This window comes from Ruditapes philippinarum, unplaced genomic scaffold (genome assembly GCF_026571515.1).
Source record: "Ruditapes philippinarum isolate M1 unplaced genomic scaffold, ASM2657151v2 ctg1686_1_1_1_1, whole genome shotgun sequence".
NCBI classification, from domain to species: domain Eukaryota; kingdom Metazoa; phylum Mollusca; class Bivalvia; order Venerida; family Veneridae; genus Ruditapes; species Ruditapes philippinarum.
In genome coordinates this window covers 122,561-138,778 of record NW_026865777.1, presented here as the reverse complement: position 1 = coordinate 138,778, position 16,218 = coordinate 122,561, and the positions used below count along the sequence as shown (strand labels likewise).

Here is a 16,218-nt window from a genome sequence, read left to right as displayed (position 1 = left end):
CATGCCACAAGTATCAATTCCTACTGCATGTTACTCTCAATACTAGAACATTACCCACCGATTACTTCTCACGCCACAAGTATCAATTCCAACTGCATATTTCTCTCACGCCGATTACTTCTCACGCCACAAGTATCAATTCCCACTGCATATTACTCTCAATACCAGAACATTACCCGCCGATTACTTCTCACGCCATAAGTATCAATTCCCACTGCATATTACTCTCAAGACTAGAACATTACCCACCGATTACTTCTCACGCCACAAGTATCAATGCCCACTGCATATAACTCTCAATACTAGAACATTACCCGCCGATTACTTCTCACGCCACAAGTATCAATTCTCACTGCATATTACTCTCAATACTAGAACATTACCCGCCGATTTCTTCTCACGCCACAAGTATCAATGCCCACTGCATATTACTCTCAATACTAGAACATTACCCGCCGATTACTTCTCACGCCACAAGTATCAATTCCCACTGCATATTACTCTCAATACTAGAACACTACCCACCGATTACTTCTCACGCCACAAGTATCAATTCCAACTGCATATTACTCTCAATACTAGAACTTTACCCACCGATTACTTCTCACGCCACAAGTATCAATTCCCACTGCATATTACTCTCAATACTAGAACATTACCCACCGATTACTTCTCATGCCACTCAATTATCACCAATTTTCACCAACTACTACCTTTCAAGCAACTAGAACATTAACCACAACATACTACTCACGACAGCAGGGCATTACCCACTGCTTACTTCTCATACCACTAGAACATAACCAACTGCATAGAACTCGTGTCACTTGGAACATTACCAACTGCATGCAACTCATACCACTAGTAGTTTACCCACTATTTACTATCCACTAGTATCATTTCCCACTGCATACTCGTATATATTACTCTCGTTACTTAGACATTATTCACTGATAACTTCTCACGCCACTTAAACATTACCAACTCCTTACCTTTCACGACTATAACATTACTGACTGCTTACTACTCACGCCACCAGAATATTACCCACAACTTACTCACGCCTCCAGTTTCATTACTGACTGCTTACTTTTCACGCAACCAGAACATTACCCACAACTTACTCACGCCTCCAGTTTAATTACTCTGACTGCTTACTTTTCACGCAACCAGAACATAACCCACAACTTACTCACGCCTCCAGTTTCATTACCGACTGCTTACATTTCACACCACCACAACATTACCCACAACTTACTCACGCCTCCAGTTTCATTACCGTCTGCTGACTTTTCACGCCACCAGAACATTACCCACAAATTACTCACGCCTCGAGTTTCATTACTGTCTGCTTACTTTTCACGCAATCAGAACATTACCCACAACTTACTCACGCCTCCAGTTTCATTAACGATTGCTTACTTTTTACGCCACCAGAACATTACCCACAACTTACTCACGCCTCCAGTTTCATTACTCACTGCTTACTTTTCACGCCACCAGAATATTACCCACAACTTACTCACGCCTCCAGTTTCATTACCGTCTGCTTTTCACGCAACCAGAACATTACCCACAACTTACTCACGCCTCCAGTTTCATTACTGACTGCTTACATTTCACGCAACCTGAACATTACCAACAACTTACTCACGCCTCCAGTTTCATTACTCACTGCTTACTACGCAACCAGAATATTACCCACAACTTACTCACGCCTCCAGTTTCATTACCGACTGCTTACTTTTCACGCCACCAGAATATTACTCACTACTTACTCATGCCTCCAGTTTCATTACTGACTGCTTACTTTGCACGCAACCAGAACATTACCCACAATTTACTCACGTCTCCAGTTTCATTACCGACTGCTTACTTTTCACGCCACCAGAATATTACCCACAACTTACTCACGCCTCCAGTTTCATTACTCACTGCTTACTTTTCACGCAACCAGAACATAACCCATAACTTAATTACGCCTCCAGTTTCATTACTGACTGCTTACTTGTCACAAAACCAGAACATTACCTACAACTTACCCACGCCTCCAGTTTCATTAATCACTGCTTATTTTTCAGGCAACCAGAACATAACCCATAACTTTCTTACGCCTCCAGTTTCATTACTCACTGCTTACTTTTTACGCAACCAGAACATTACCCACAACTTACTCAGGCCTCCAGTTTCATTACTGACTGCTTACTTTTCACGCAACCTGAACATAACCCATAACTTACTCACGCCTCCAGTTTCATTACCGACTGCTTACTTTTCATTACCCATAATTTACTTACGCCTCCAGTTTCATTACCGACTGCTTACTTTTCACGCAACCAGAACATAACCCATAACTTACTCACGCCTCCAGTTTCATTACTCACTGCTTACTTTTCTAGCAACCAGAACATTACCCACTTACTTACGCCTCCAGTTTCATTACTGACTGCTTACTTTTCTAGCAACCAGAACATTACCCACAACTTACTCACGCCTCCAGTTTCATTACTCACTGCTTACTTTTCTAGCACCCAGAACATTACCCACAACTTACTCACGCCTCCAGTTTCATTACTGACTGCTTACTTTTCACGCAACCAGAACATTACCCACACTTTATTCACGCCTCCAGTTTCATTACTGACTGCTTACATTTCACGCAACCAGAACATAACCCATAACTTACTTACGCCTCCAGTTTCATTACCGACTGCTTACTTTTCACACCACCACAATATTACCCACAACTTACTCACGCCTCCAGTTTCATTACCGTCTGCTTACTTTTCACGCCACCAGAACATTATTAAATAAATAAATAAATTGTGCTGTTGCTATGTCGTGATGTTGTTCATTTATTTCTTGACGCTACTGCAATGGCTCATAATTAATTTAAACTTATTTGATGTCAGTTTTGCAATTTTACAATCGATGCTAATTGAATTATTGAATGATATTTTCACTCACCGAGCAATTGCATGCATAAATTGAATGGCAATTTCTTGTAATCTATATTGTAAGCATTTTAACTGCAAGTAATAATGTATGAGGTTTTACATTTCCTGCAAACTTTATTAGAGTAGCAGACATAATCAACGGTAATCTATTCTGAATGACGATAACCGGGCAGGAGTAACGGGGACAAAGAGATAACGATATCCGATTATGAAATAAAGATGTTCAATTATAAGTGATCCGATAATGCAAGGACAATGTCCGAAAATACAATGATAATGCCCAGTAATGCAATGATAATGCTCGTTCATACAATAAAATGCCCAAATATACTATGCTTATGCGTGGTAGTGCCAAAACTATGTTTAGTAGTGCAATAATAATGTTTGGTAATGCGATGATTATGCCAAGTAATGCAATGATAATGGTCGGAAATGCAATGGTATTGATCGGAAGTGAAATAAAATGCTTGGTGATGAACCAAATTACCTGACAGACTATTTCTGTTTTAACTTTCAGATCGTTATTCCTTTCAATTTATCAATTATTTATTTCATAATTCGCTTTGACAATATTCTACATCTATAAAGCATTTACATGTACTTAGTTAAAGCTACCTTTTCTAAAGATATTTCTTGTTTGCATATTGTTTAAGCAAAGTTTAAACGAAACAATATGATATCAATTTTTTGATCGTGAATGTCATATAGCAGTAATAAAATATCGAGTTACCCCTAACAAGCTTCGTTAATCCATTGCCCTCTGGATACTGCAAATATTACCAGTATAAGACCAGGCCATTCAATATAAGACAAGGCAAGCCAGTATATGACGAGGCCAGCCAGTATAAGACGAGGCCAGCAAGTATAAGACCAGTTATCAGCCAATGTAAGACGAGGCAAGCCAGTATAAATCCAGACCAGCCAGTATAAGACCAGGCCAGCCAGGATAAGACCAGTTTGCAGCCAGTGTAAGACGAGGCCAGCCAGAATAAGACCAGACAAGCCAGTATAAAACCAGGCCAGCCAGGGTAAGACAAATTTGCAGTCAGTGTAAGACGAGGCCAGCCAGTATAAGATCAGACCAGCCAGTATAAGACGAGGCCAGCCAGGATAAGCCCAGTTTGCAGCCAGTGTAAGACCAGTCCAGCCTGTGTAAATTTAGACCAGCCAGTATAACACAAGTCCTGTCAGTATTAGATCAGTCCAGCCAATATAAGACCGGGTCAGCCAATATAAGACCAGTCCAGTCAGTATAAGACCAGTCCAGCCAGTATACGACCAGGCCAGCCAGTGTAAGATCTGTTCTGCCTGTTTAAGACCAGGCCAGCTAGTTTATGCCCTGGCCAGCCAATATAAGACCGGGCCAGCCAATATAAGACCAGCCCAGCCAGTATAAGACTAGGCCAGCCAATATTAGATCGGGCCAGCCAATATAAGATCAGTCCAGCAGATATAAGATCAAGAAAGTCAATATAAGACCAGTCTTGTTCAGCAAGTATAAGATCAGTCCAGCCAGTGTAAGACCAGCCCAGCCAGTATAAGACCGGGCCAGCCAATATAAGACCGGGTCAGCTTATATAAGACCAGTCCAGCCAGTATAAGACCGGGTCAGCTAGTGTAAGATCAGTCCAGCCAGTATAAGACCTGGCCGGCCAATATAAGACCGGGCCAGCCAATATTAGATCAGTCCAGCCAACATAAGACCAGGTCAGCCAATGTAAGACGATGCCAGCCAGTATAAGATCAGGTCAACTAGTATAAGACCAGACCAGCCAATATAAGACTAGTCCAGCAAGTGTAAGACGAGGCCAGCCAGTGTAAGACAAGACAAGCCAGGATAAAAACAGGATCAGGTCAGCCAGGACTAGAGGAGGCCAGCTAGTATAAGATGAGGTCAGCCAGTGTAAGACGATGCCAGCCAGGATAAGATCAGGTCAGCTAGTATAAGACTAGACCAGCCAATATAAGACTAGTCATTCAAGTGTAAGACGAGGCCAGCCAGTGTAAGACAAGACAAGCCAGGATAAGACCAGGATCAGGTCAGCCAGGACTAGAGGAGGTCAGCTAGTATAAGATGAGGTCAGCTAGTATAAAACCAGTCCAGCCAATATAAGACTAGTCCAGGATCGTTTAAGACGAGACCAGCCAGTATAAGACAAGGTCAGCCTGTATAAGTCCAGACCAATCAGTATAAGCTTTAAAAGTCCTCATTATCGATTTTATTAGTAGTCTCAGTCAATTGCATATTAACAGATTAAATATTGATGTTTAGATGCACATGATGAGAGGGAATTAAAACAAGAGCTTTCAGACGAGACAGCAACGCCCGACTTATTAAATACTGCACCCTAATAACAAAGATAATACTTAAAAAATACAACAATTTTCAAATAATTTCCAAGTTCAAAAATTAAAAGGAGATAATTCTGGGAAAACAGGAGCTATCGTTAAAAGTTTTATCACACAGGACAAAGGTGTTGATAACAAACATTTTTGACTCTAATTAAATCCTAAAGAAAAAAAGAACTTACTGAAAAAATAAAGAAAATTTAAGTTTAACGGGAAGATAATTCGTAAAATAATGGCGCTAGTGTTATTAACCTTGTCATATTATTATATTGGAGTCGATATGAAAAATTGAAATTAATGTTTAAAGTAAATCTTTAGTTAAGGCAAATAAATATACGAATTTTTAAAAACATCCAAGTTCAAGGGGGATCATTTTTGAAATATTCATGCTAGAGTTATGAATTTTTAACCATGATGTGGATAATAATAAGTACCGGTAACAAATATTCGAAGTTTGAAGTAGATACCTTAAGAAATGAAAAAAAGTTCTAGAAAAAAAAACAACAACATTTTTTAACATAAATTCTAAGTTCAAGGTGGATAATTATAAAAAAATGAGTGCAAGAGTTCTGAATCTTGTCACACATCTTGTGGGTGATGATAAGTAACATATATTTGAAGTCTAATGTAGATGCTTTGAAAAATAAAAAATGAATTATAGCAAAAAAACAAAACAAAAAAACAACAACATTTTTAAGGAAAAAATCTAAAAATGCTCATGGGGAGATCATTCTGAAATTATTGGTGCTAGAGTTAAAAACCTTATCACATATGTTGTTCACGATAAGAAACATATATTTGAACATTGAAGTTGATCCCTTAAGAAAGTGTAAAATTAATTTTTCAAGGAAAAGTTCAAGGGTAGATAATTCTTCTGAAAATATTGCTTTTTAAATTTGTGGTTTAATGATAAGGTTCATATACTAGTATTTGAAGTTTCAAGCTGAGACCTTAATAAATGAAAAAAAAGTTATAGTAAAAAATGTTGTACTGCACAAAAAACTTTAATCTGAAATCAGGACGTGGACGCCGACGCCGGGGTGAGTAATACTTCGTATAGTCGAGCAGCTAATGATAACAAGCAATGCGATCTTTGTTCAAATTAATATTTGATTTAAGTATAAAGTATATATGACGAGCCGATACAAATCCAAGAACAGTTTCCCAGTTCGGAAGCGTTAACGTATTTTAACGGAACCGGACAGAAAATGGAATTTTGGACGGTAAGTGAATTAATTGTTGTTTTTTATATGCTTACACTGGGTATTCTTTGAAAAAAAATATGAAAAATTGGATTATGGCAATAAAATCTATGCCCTGTTGAAAAGTGTTGCGTATTGAATACAGATTTGTTTCCATAAATGAATTAGTATATTTGAAAATATTTCTTTTAATAATTGATTTATGCAATTGTTATACAGTATGAATAAATGCACGTAGACAAGCTTAATGTCAATGTTGCGCGCATTGCCAAATACGAATAAAATAAAAAACAAAAACAAAGAAAAAAACAACAACAAAAACAAAACGTCTTTTGGGGGATGGGAACGGGGCTATCTATATCTATTGCTTCTTTTTTGGGGGAATAAAGCGGTATTATCCCAATTTTCCCTGCACCCATTAAATAAACGTATCTATATCACTCTATTAAGTAAAACGCCGTTGTAAACAGCAAGGAACAGCAAGGCGTTACTTTATTAAGTATCAAAGCACAGAAGGCGCTGACTTTGTTTGGGTCTCAGAATGTAAGAAAGGTACAGGTTGTGAGATTATATGTATAGTGCCACCAATGCTTTCCAGCGTTTTAATTGTAGTAAATTGGCTTTAAGACTAATTGCAACACTGATTTTCAATCCAATGTTTATTTGACTGAAACAATTTGAAAAAAAAGAGTTGCATTAACTGGGATTTGAACGTATGGGATGTAAATAATCATGGAGCTTACTATAAGCATGTATATCTATAAAGAATCAAAGGGCTGCAAACTCTGTGGTATTTTCTGATCTTTGCAATCTAAATCGTACTGTATATCTGTATGTATTTTCCTGTATAAGTTTATTTTTATGTACTATAATTCATCTTGCAAGGCACCAGAGTTTGATACATACGGAATTTTGCATAACTAGAGTTGCATCAAAAAATCATTTATGTTCATTTTTTATGACAGCCACACTTTATCCTTGCATATCATGGCTACTTCCTTAACACAGACACTTAAAAAAGAATTAAAACAAAAAAAATTCTCGAATGTGATCTGTACTCCAGACCTCTCACACGCTAAGCGAGCGCGTTACCCCTGCACCACGGAGAAGTTATGCAATCAATGACTGAATAACATCAAGTCATTCTAAATTTAGAACTTCCATTGCATTTAGTGTTTGTAATCCTTATTAATTTCGAGGTATTTTGTTCAGGATAAACCTGTTGTTTAAAACTGAAGTTAATAATTTAGCGAAAATCTTCTCGCCCAAACAGTCCGACGTGTAGAATCTATATATTCCACTACTCGGTTTATGTAGTATTCGGTAATCGACATCGCTAAAAATAGTATTTTCATTGATAAAATCATATTCATCCGCGTAATTTGTGATTGTGCATTTATTGACAATTCTATAAGCCAACGCTACTTTTAAACTTTGAATGCGTTGTAATTTGTTAGTTACTTGTAACAAAATAAAAATATTTCCTTCTTTTAAATCGCTAGTTTTAAGCCGTTTTGAGAACTACTTGTTGTTAGGTTTGTCGTGAAACTTCTGTGTCAGAGATTGAATGTCCGCTTTGTATTAACTTATCTTCGATCAATGAATACAATAAAACAATATTAGAAATCTTCGACTATTCTGGAATTATTTTGCTTGAAAATTAATGCGCCTGTCTTTGACCATCTTTACGCAGTGATCTCCCCTGAATTTTTCGGCGTTAGTGTACATATAAAGGGAAGTAACCGCTTCAAAAAAGCGGACTACTTTTGGCATTTGCAATTAACAGCAGTAGACTCTGAAATTTCGCTACCATTATTTGTTTGGTCTGACGACCCAAACAAATAAAAACGGCAGACCATATGTGGGAATGACCCATACATGTAGTTTTATTTCCGGATTTATCCTAAATAGAACGCTTGGCCTCTTTGAACTTTTGTCAAATATCTTTTGTATACTAGTTTAGCCTACTAAATTTTCTTCTAACACAACGATTTATTGATAAAAAAATGATTATAAACAGAACAAGTTTAATTATGAGAGTAGCTGGAATTTCAAAATAGTTATTGATAAATCTTTATCACTTAAATCTTTAAAGTTCTAAGAAACAAAAAGGCATAGATATTGCTGATGTCAACTCATTATAAGACGGCGCGTGCATTAGACGGCGCGTGCACGCGCCGTCTAGTAGATATGCATTTGTCCGTATAGCAAATGGGAAAATTTTAGACTTGATTTTGTGCATTTTTTTTTTGTTTTAACAAAATCACATTTTTCAAATTTTTAATTAAAATAGCTTTTCTGATGTACAATTCATGTCACAGAGCTTTAAGGGATTAAAATAAACGTTTAACTGAAGTGATAGGATCATGTTTGAATATCATATTCCTTTTATAAAAATATCTAATTTTACCTTCTCATAAATAACGTGCCAATGAGCCAGTCTATAGTCGACCGTTCTAAAACTTAACCGACAACTGAGGCAGTGTCACTTACTTCATATGCTTCGCCTCTGTTGAAGTTCGGCTCCGCCTTAATTTGTCATATTAAATTTGATATTATGTTCCATATGTTAGCATTTAGTCTTCGTTGACTGGGTAGAAGGGAACCAGGACAATTTTGATCAATATCACTTGTCGAATTATTAAATTACAAGTTACAAAGCTAAGCCACGCCCACTATCAGAGAGGCGGTTCTCACTCAACCGTTACGGCCTGTAAGGGGAGATCACTGCAGAACAGTTTGTACTCACTATCATTCGAACATTATGCAATTCATACCAATATTTAAATGGTATATTCTCGGCATATATAATTTATTTTAAGTATACCAATCATTTCAATTTTATTTGTTATCCAATTTATTTTGATTCGACCAGACGTTTCAGTCTTTGTCGCAACAGACAAACATTGAAACATTTAAGAATTTCAGACCTTGCATTATTAGGATAAGGTTCTACTTTTTCACAAAAATATGCAAGTTTATTATTAAACAACGATCACATACTAAGAACATGGAGAAAAAAATGATTTGTGCTTCGGATATTCAACTGTAATAGAGAATGATTTTCAATGATGATTGACTGTTCACATCATTTGGCGGCGGCTTTGATGTGCAGCATCAACATTTAACTTGTTCATTTCTAATATCCTTAAGAGCCTATGATTGTAAGGTATGTACATACATGGAATCCGACTTGCGAGAGATTGATTGTCGTAACCGATAAATACATTATTAGTGAATTGCACTCTAAACTCTTTAACAATCTTTGACTTTCTTAAATGCTTTTATGGTGCCATAAAACATATGGAATAGTCTGATTGGATGGGAAAGCACTATGTTTGGTGGCCGGTAGCGTCCATTTTAAAGCCGCAATAATTTTACCGTCAGTTTATAAATGTCGCGGTGCGAAATTTTATGTCGAAATTGTATAAAATGTTGCAGCTTATAAAAACTCCACTTTTTTCTGCAAGGAAATGTCTCTGAGCAAAACAAACTGAAAATTGCTATAACTCGACGCGATATTTTATGAGACCATTGTTGAGGAACAAAAAGTCGCGGCCTATAACCTCGACTTTTAGTATTAATTTCTACAACACTTGCAATAATTGTGTCGCTGATTACTTTCCTCTTCAAATACTTTATAGACAAAACGAGGATAAAATGTAGAGGTCAAACCATGGACGCTACCGACCACTGGAGTCAAAAATGTTACTTTGCTGTTTTCCAACCCAGCTGTTAAAGAATATCGATGTTTATTACGTTCCCATCGGCATTTTGTACGATCTCGTCAGAAAATCTGCGCGGTTTGTAAGTTGCCCGCGACATTTTATGATAACTCGGTTAATTTCTCGCGGGTTTGAAATGGCCGCAACCGCCAACCGTAAATTTATGATAACAGAAAAAGAAGAACTAATTAAATATGCAAGAACAAGAATGACATTAATATTATACTTGAAATAATGAATAATAGATTTGCTATTTTGTTAATAAGTTTTGCTGCGTTTGTTCACAGATTTTTATTAATATGTAATTAAGATCTGTGGTTTGTTCAATGATCACAAATGTATTGTTTTATGTCCTCTGATATTTATTACTTTTTTATGTAAAACATTATAAAATTAAGATGTCTGAGTCGAAAGTACATTCTGAATGCTTTGGACTTGTAGGTGAAGTTTAATATCGTCCCAGTGAGTTTCAACAAGCATCGTTCTTTTTTCTCATAAAAAGATATTACCCGAATGCAATGGGTTTCAGTTTCGCTGTATTAAGATGTAACTCATGTCACAATTAATCGAGACATCATTTATTTCATTGTCAAATTTTCATTATTTTTAGAATAATAAATGTAATATAATTATACATGTAAACCTTATTCAAACAATTGTTAGCTTCTTTGTTTTATTTCCTACAGGTACTTCCAATAACCATAGTGTTGTGTTGTACTGTGTTTTCAACAACTCTTGGTAAGTGAAAAAATTGTACATTTATTTCAAGATAACGCTATTACAATATTATCGTTACTTTAAGATTGAACATATTGAAACCATACAAATGCTACGACGGCTACAAACCTATCCCCCGGGGTTAATGCAGCAGTAGCAGGGGAATTGAGCTTTGCGTTACATGCCGGGTAAATGTGATTGTTTTGTTTAAACGCCTCAAATTTGCCAGCGATATGTCCAACTCACGGTTTTGGGAGGGTGGGGCGGCAGGTTGGCGGGGGATGGGAACATTTAGGAGGGGTTTAATCTTTTGTCTTCCCACGTAGGGCGAGGCATTTATCAGAAATGAAAGCTCGCGGTTACATTTGACTGGTACAAAACAATAATTTAATAATAAAAATGATGGTGATTATCATGTTGATGCCGCTGATTGACATGGCACGATACATTTAAATGGTATATTCGAAAGATGATAAGGTTTATGTTTTTAAGAAAGGGGAGCGGTTGGCTAATAGTTTAGATGCCTGCCTCTCAACGCATGGGTCATGAGTTCCTTGTTACTTTTGACCGGCTAGCTGCCATTGATATTTTTATGCTTTGTCTGTGCGAAATACAAACACTGACGCGTAAAAATATCTTCTAGTATAAATTTTGAAAAGCAGAACATAATACATGTTATAAATATAGTCTAACCTTCTACTAAGTTACAGCATTTTCCACGTTTTAATTCTCAGAATTGATATTTACTTTTGTGAATTGTACCATGTTAGTTTATGATGTTTGGTGTGTTTATAAGCAAGGCATAAAACTTAATCATATTAATGCATATTTTACTGTATCAACGACATAACATATTCAGTGAAGCCACTATACCATAACATTTTATCGGCTGTGCAATAATTGCACTAACAGTAAACGTAACAACAACAATATTGAGCAGTACTTCCAGGCATGACATTAGTAAATGGAATTTGTAAAATCTTCTCCTTATTGTTAAGGATCCGAATTAATAATTGGTGTGAAACGAACGATGTTTTAATTGATTCACACTATGGATTCAGAGATGGTCGTTCTTCAACTTATCACATTTTAACTACATATAATTGTCCAGAAGATCTTATACTAAAAGTCTAAACTTTTGGTGTGTTTTTTGTTGACTACCAGAGAGTTTTTGACTTGGTTAACAGAGATGCTTTATGGGCAAAATTTATCCAAGCCAGCATTTAATTTAGTTGTAAGCATATTTTATGTGTAAAACAACTAACTCCAAAATATGCGGTACAGATGACCTTGGTAGATTACCGTTATCTGTTATCTGTAAGGAACAATCTTTAAATGTTTGGCTGAAAATTATGAAAAATGTTTCTTCCAACATTTATATTATGTGTAGAGATGTTTTTGACTACAACAGCTTTGGGGCTTCTCGTATACATTCTATTATTGATCATCTTAGTTTTACTCATATACGATTTTATGATGACAGTTTTGAATATAGACCATGTTAAGAATTGTTTATGTGAGCAAGTTTTGCATTATTAATAAGCATCTATACATTGAATATTAATATAATTTCAAAAAAAAGAAAAGAGTTTAAATTTGAAAACTGTCCTAATATAATTGAAAATGACATTCATAGAAACCTATTTGCTCTTTTAAATATTAATTTCATCCAATTTAGAATTTGAACCGGTCGATATAATGAAATAGTTAGAGAAAACCGATTGTGTAAATTGTACAACCAAAATGTAATTGAAAATGAATATCATTTAATGCTCTGCTGTAGTAAATATCATTGTAATGTATCTTGACCTGGTAAGAATATTTTCAATAGTTATATCTCAACTAAAAACAAAAAAATATACATATATAACTTTGTTAAATACATTAAAGATCATTTTACGTTAAGAAACAATACCTTGGAAAATATTACTGTTTCTTGAAGGTTCGAAATTATTATCATAACACTTTAAATCATGATTGTATGCTTTTGTATATATTATAAATGTATATATCTGTCTTTGTTATACATGTTGTTTCTTTTGTAAATATGGTCAAAGACATTTTGCATGAAGATAACAATAAATTTTGAAACCGTTAATATATATTTCTCATTTAAAGTTTTCCTTAAAATTTAAAAGTCGGCTTATATTTCCATATTTATTGTTACCTTAGTATTATATCAAAAATAAAAATGTTTAAAAAATGTTATTTTTAAAGAGAAACTCCACCTTTTGCCATTTGAATGTATAGATAATAACATAAAATTAGAGCACCCAGTCCTCTAATCTTGGTGTTTATTTAATTCTTATTTTGGTCCTGATTCTGCTCCATATTCTCAATTCTTTGTGAACATACAATTAATGGCATGCCGATTTATGTCATAAACTTAAGCCGTTCTTGACAGACTACCTAGCTAAACTTCCAAAAATCTGTTATATATTACATAATCAAGGATGATAATGCAAAAGGTTATAAAGAGTAGTGAGCGCATGATGTTAGAGGGCCGTCATTACTGCACACATCGCTGCTTGTATGAAAGCGTAATTAAGACTATACCAAAATTGACATACATGACTGTAGAAGAAACTAAAGCTGACTAGTTTCAAATTGTAATACAACATTTTTATGATTTCAATTTATTTATGAGTTACCGGCAAATTTATTTATACTAGGAATAGAAACAACATACGTGGTTGCTTTGCTCGGACAAGATATACAGAACGGATCAACGACTGCCAGCATTGAGTATGAGCTTGTCATTGTTAATGAAGAATCTACTCAAATAACAGTAATAATAACAAGTATGTAATATCTTATACGACAAAGTCTGTCTATGAACAGCACTCAGTTATATACCCCCACCTCTAAGTATGCAAACTTCAAGTAACAATGCATAACAAATGGTGACAATGAAAACTAAATTATTTATGATCGTGGGTTTGATATGCAAATTAACACTTTTTGAAATGGCATTCTGGTAAATAAAAATCCTTTTAAAAACCGATTTGATTTTAAAACCAATTTATTGATTTTATACTGATTTATTGAATTTATATCTGGTAAATAGGTACCTGTATACAGAACTTTATGCGTTAAATAAATAATTAAGTGACATATGAGTAGGTATACATTTTTTCAACTAGTTAGTCAGTATAGCTGAATAAATTTACTATTCATTACCTTTTACTGCAATGATTTCAACAAACTTTACCATTGTGAACAACTACAGATTGACTAAATATGAGTATTATAAACTCACCACTATATATTTTAAACCGCCTCCGTGGTCGAGGGGTTAGAGTCGATGACTTCTAATCCAGTTACCTCTCTGGCGTGGGTTCGATCCCCGGGAGATGCTTTGGTAGTTTAGCGCGGAGGAAGGTAGTCTAGTACTGGTTTAACTCTCCAGGAACTATGATTAGGAAACTACCCGCCTATATGACTTAAATACTGTTGGAAAAAGGCGTAAAATGAAATAAACAAACAAACAAACAAACTATATATTTTATATAGGTATCGATGGACCAGTAAAAACATTGCCGGTGGGTTCCAATGCAAGAGTTAGTCACAAACTTGGACATGAAATGGCTATGAACGGATCTGAAATTAGCAACAAGTCTCTTGAAGTTCAATCAAATGACGGTAAGTTTGTGTTACAAGTATTTACCAAAAGGGATGGCTATATTGAAGGTCTACTGGCATTACCAATACAACAAATGGATGGACCAAACCAAGTTATAAATAGAACAGTTTACGAATATGTCGTCGCTACATTTTGTGCGGTAGGAGGGTATTGTCAGATTGCTATAGCTGCGACAGAAAACAACACGGAGGTTTTTATCGACATTCCAAAAATGGTGGAAGAAATAGCATTTTGTAATAAATCCTCATATTTCCGCTTACATAGGGACACAGGCTTCACGATGAACAAATTTGATGCGTTTCAACTTGAGACTACATATGATCTTACCGGAACAGTAATTTTCAGTTTTAAGCCAATTGCTGTTTTTGTTGGATCAAGAAATGTTACCAATGGCAATATTGTTGCTCATACAATGGAACAACTTGTACCTTCTTCACACTGGGGGACGGAGTTTGTAGTCCAAACCTTAGGCTCTAATGGATATGGTGATATTTTGAAGATAGTGAGTCACTATACAAGCACGGTGGTTACCATGAGTGGCTTCCCGTCCTTCAACATGACCAATAGATACCAGAATGTAACTCGACGGCTGAGTAAAGGAACGAGGAGTCACATACAGGCTTCACACCCAATACAGGTATATCTAGGATAGAAATACAAATGCATGTTAAATCTAATCGTTAATTCCACAACGTAAGTAATCTTTAATAATCACATCAATAGAGAGAAAAAAAGATTTCGAGAAATTTTTACATCTTGCATTTATTTTTAATTTTCTGATACTGACTATATTAAATATGAAACATGCGACTGCCCTGCTTTAAACAAGAGACTATTTTGTTCATTTCAATGAATCTGACGTTCATTGAAGTTTATTATATTTTATGTAACATCGCATGCTGAATAACATTTTATATGAATTGCGAGAGAATATATAAGGATATATAAAACAATGTAGATCTACAATCAGGGTAGAAAAAAAACTTTGGACATCGATAATCAGCTTTCAAAAAATAAAGCCATCTTGTGCAATAAAAGGAGCCATTTTATTTTATTTTTTTCATTCCATTATTTTTTCATGTTCTTAGCAGAATCCGAGAAGGAAAAAGTGCTCATAATCAAAATTGACTTATAAACTTTAAAGACTCTCTCATAAAATTGAACCAATCTTTTATCATGTTCTAGATTTAAGATGACTCAAGTGCTATTCGTGATCAGTTCCTTTAAAGTTAATAAAGTTTAAAGATACACGTATATTTCCTTAATTTACTAGGTTGTTCAAATATCTGGCCTATCATACGCGACTAAGAATGAGAGCTCCACACTCACAATGACTGTTGTACCGTCTGTACAGAATGCTTGGAATGATTTCACTGTTTCTTGCCACGACATGCAGACGTCATCACAGTTTGTTGTAGTCTCAGGTAAGAAAACTCAGTTGAAACAACTGAAATTATGGATATAAAACCCAACAAAATAACGACAACAACCTTAAATCAATATGCTAAAAACACAATTCGTCTTGTTTTTTATATAAACAACTTATCCAAAAGTGTATGATCGACCTTATTCCGTTTTTTTTTTATGGAAGAAAATTTTCACAATTTTTCTGAACCTTTATCATG

The 16,218-nt window shown here is 35.3% G+C and overlaps 1 protein-coding gene across 1 annotated transcript; it reads left to right on the top strand.

Moving 5' to 3' along the window:
* Nucleotides 1-5,648: 5,648 nt before the first annotated feature.
* LOC132730264 (IgGFc-binding protein-like) lies at nucleotides 5,649-16,058 on the top strand. Its single transcript, XM_060716146.1, has 5 exons — nucleotides 5,649-6,529; nucleotides 10,920-10,971; nucleotides 13,623-13,751; nucleotides 14,464-15,230; nucleotides 15,867-16,058. Exons 1-5 carry the CDS (start codon nucleotides 6,515-6,517, stop codon nucleotides 16,056-16,058), a joined length of 1,155 nt encoding a protein of 384 aa, XP_060572129.1. The 5' UTR covers nucleotides 5,649-6,514.
* Nucleotides 16,059-16,218: the final 160 nt, after the last annotated feature.

What these genes read in the sequence shown, in the direction of transcription:
- LOC132730264 (XM_060716146.1), top strand. An exon ending in TGTGTTTTCAACAACTCTTG is followed by an intron (nt 10,972 to 13,622) that starts GTAAGTGAAAAA and finishes TATTTATACTAG; the next exon opens with GAATAGAAACAACATACGTG. An exon ending in AATAACAGTAATAATAACAA is followed by an intron (nt 13,752 to 14,463) that starts GTATGTAATATC and finishes TATTTTATATAG; the next exon opens with GTATCGATGGACCAGTAAAA.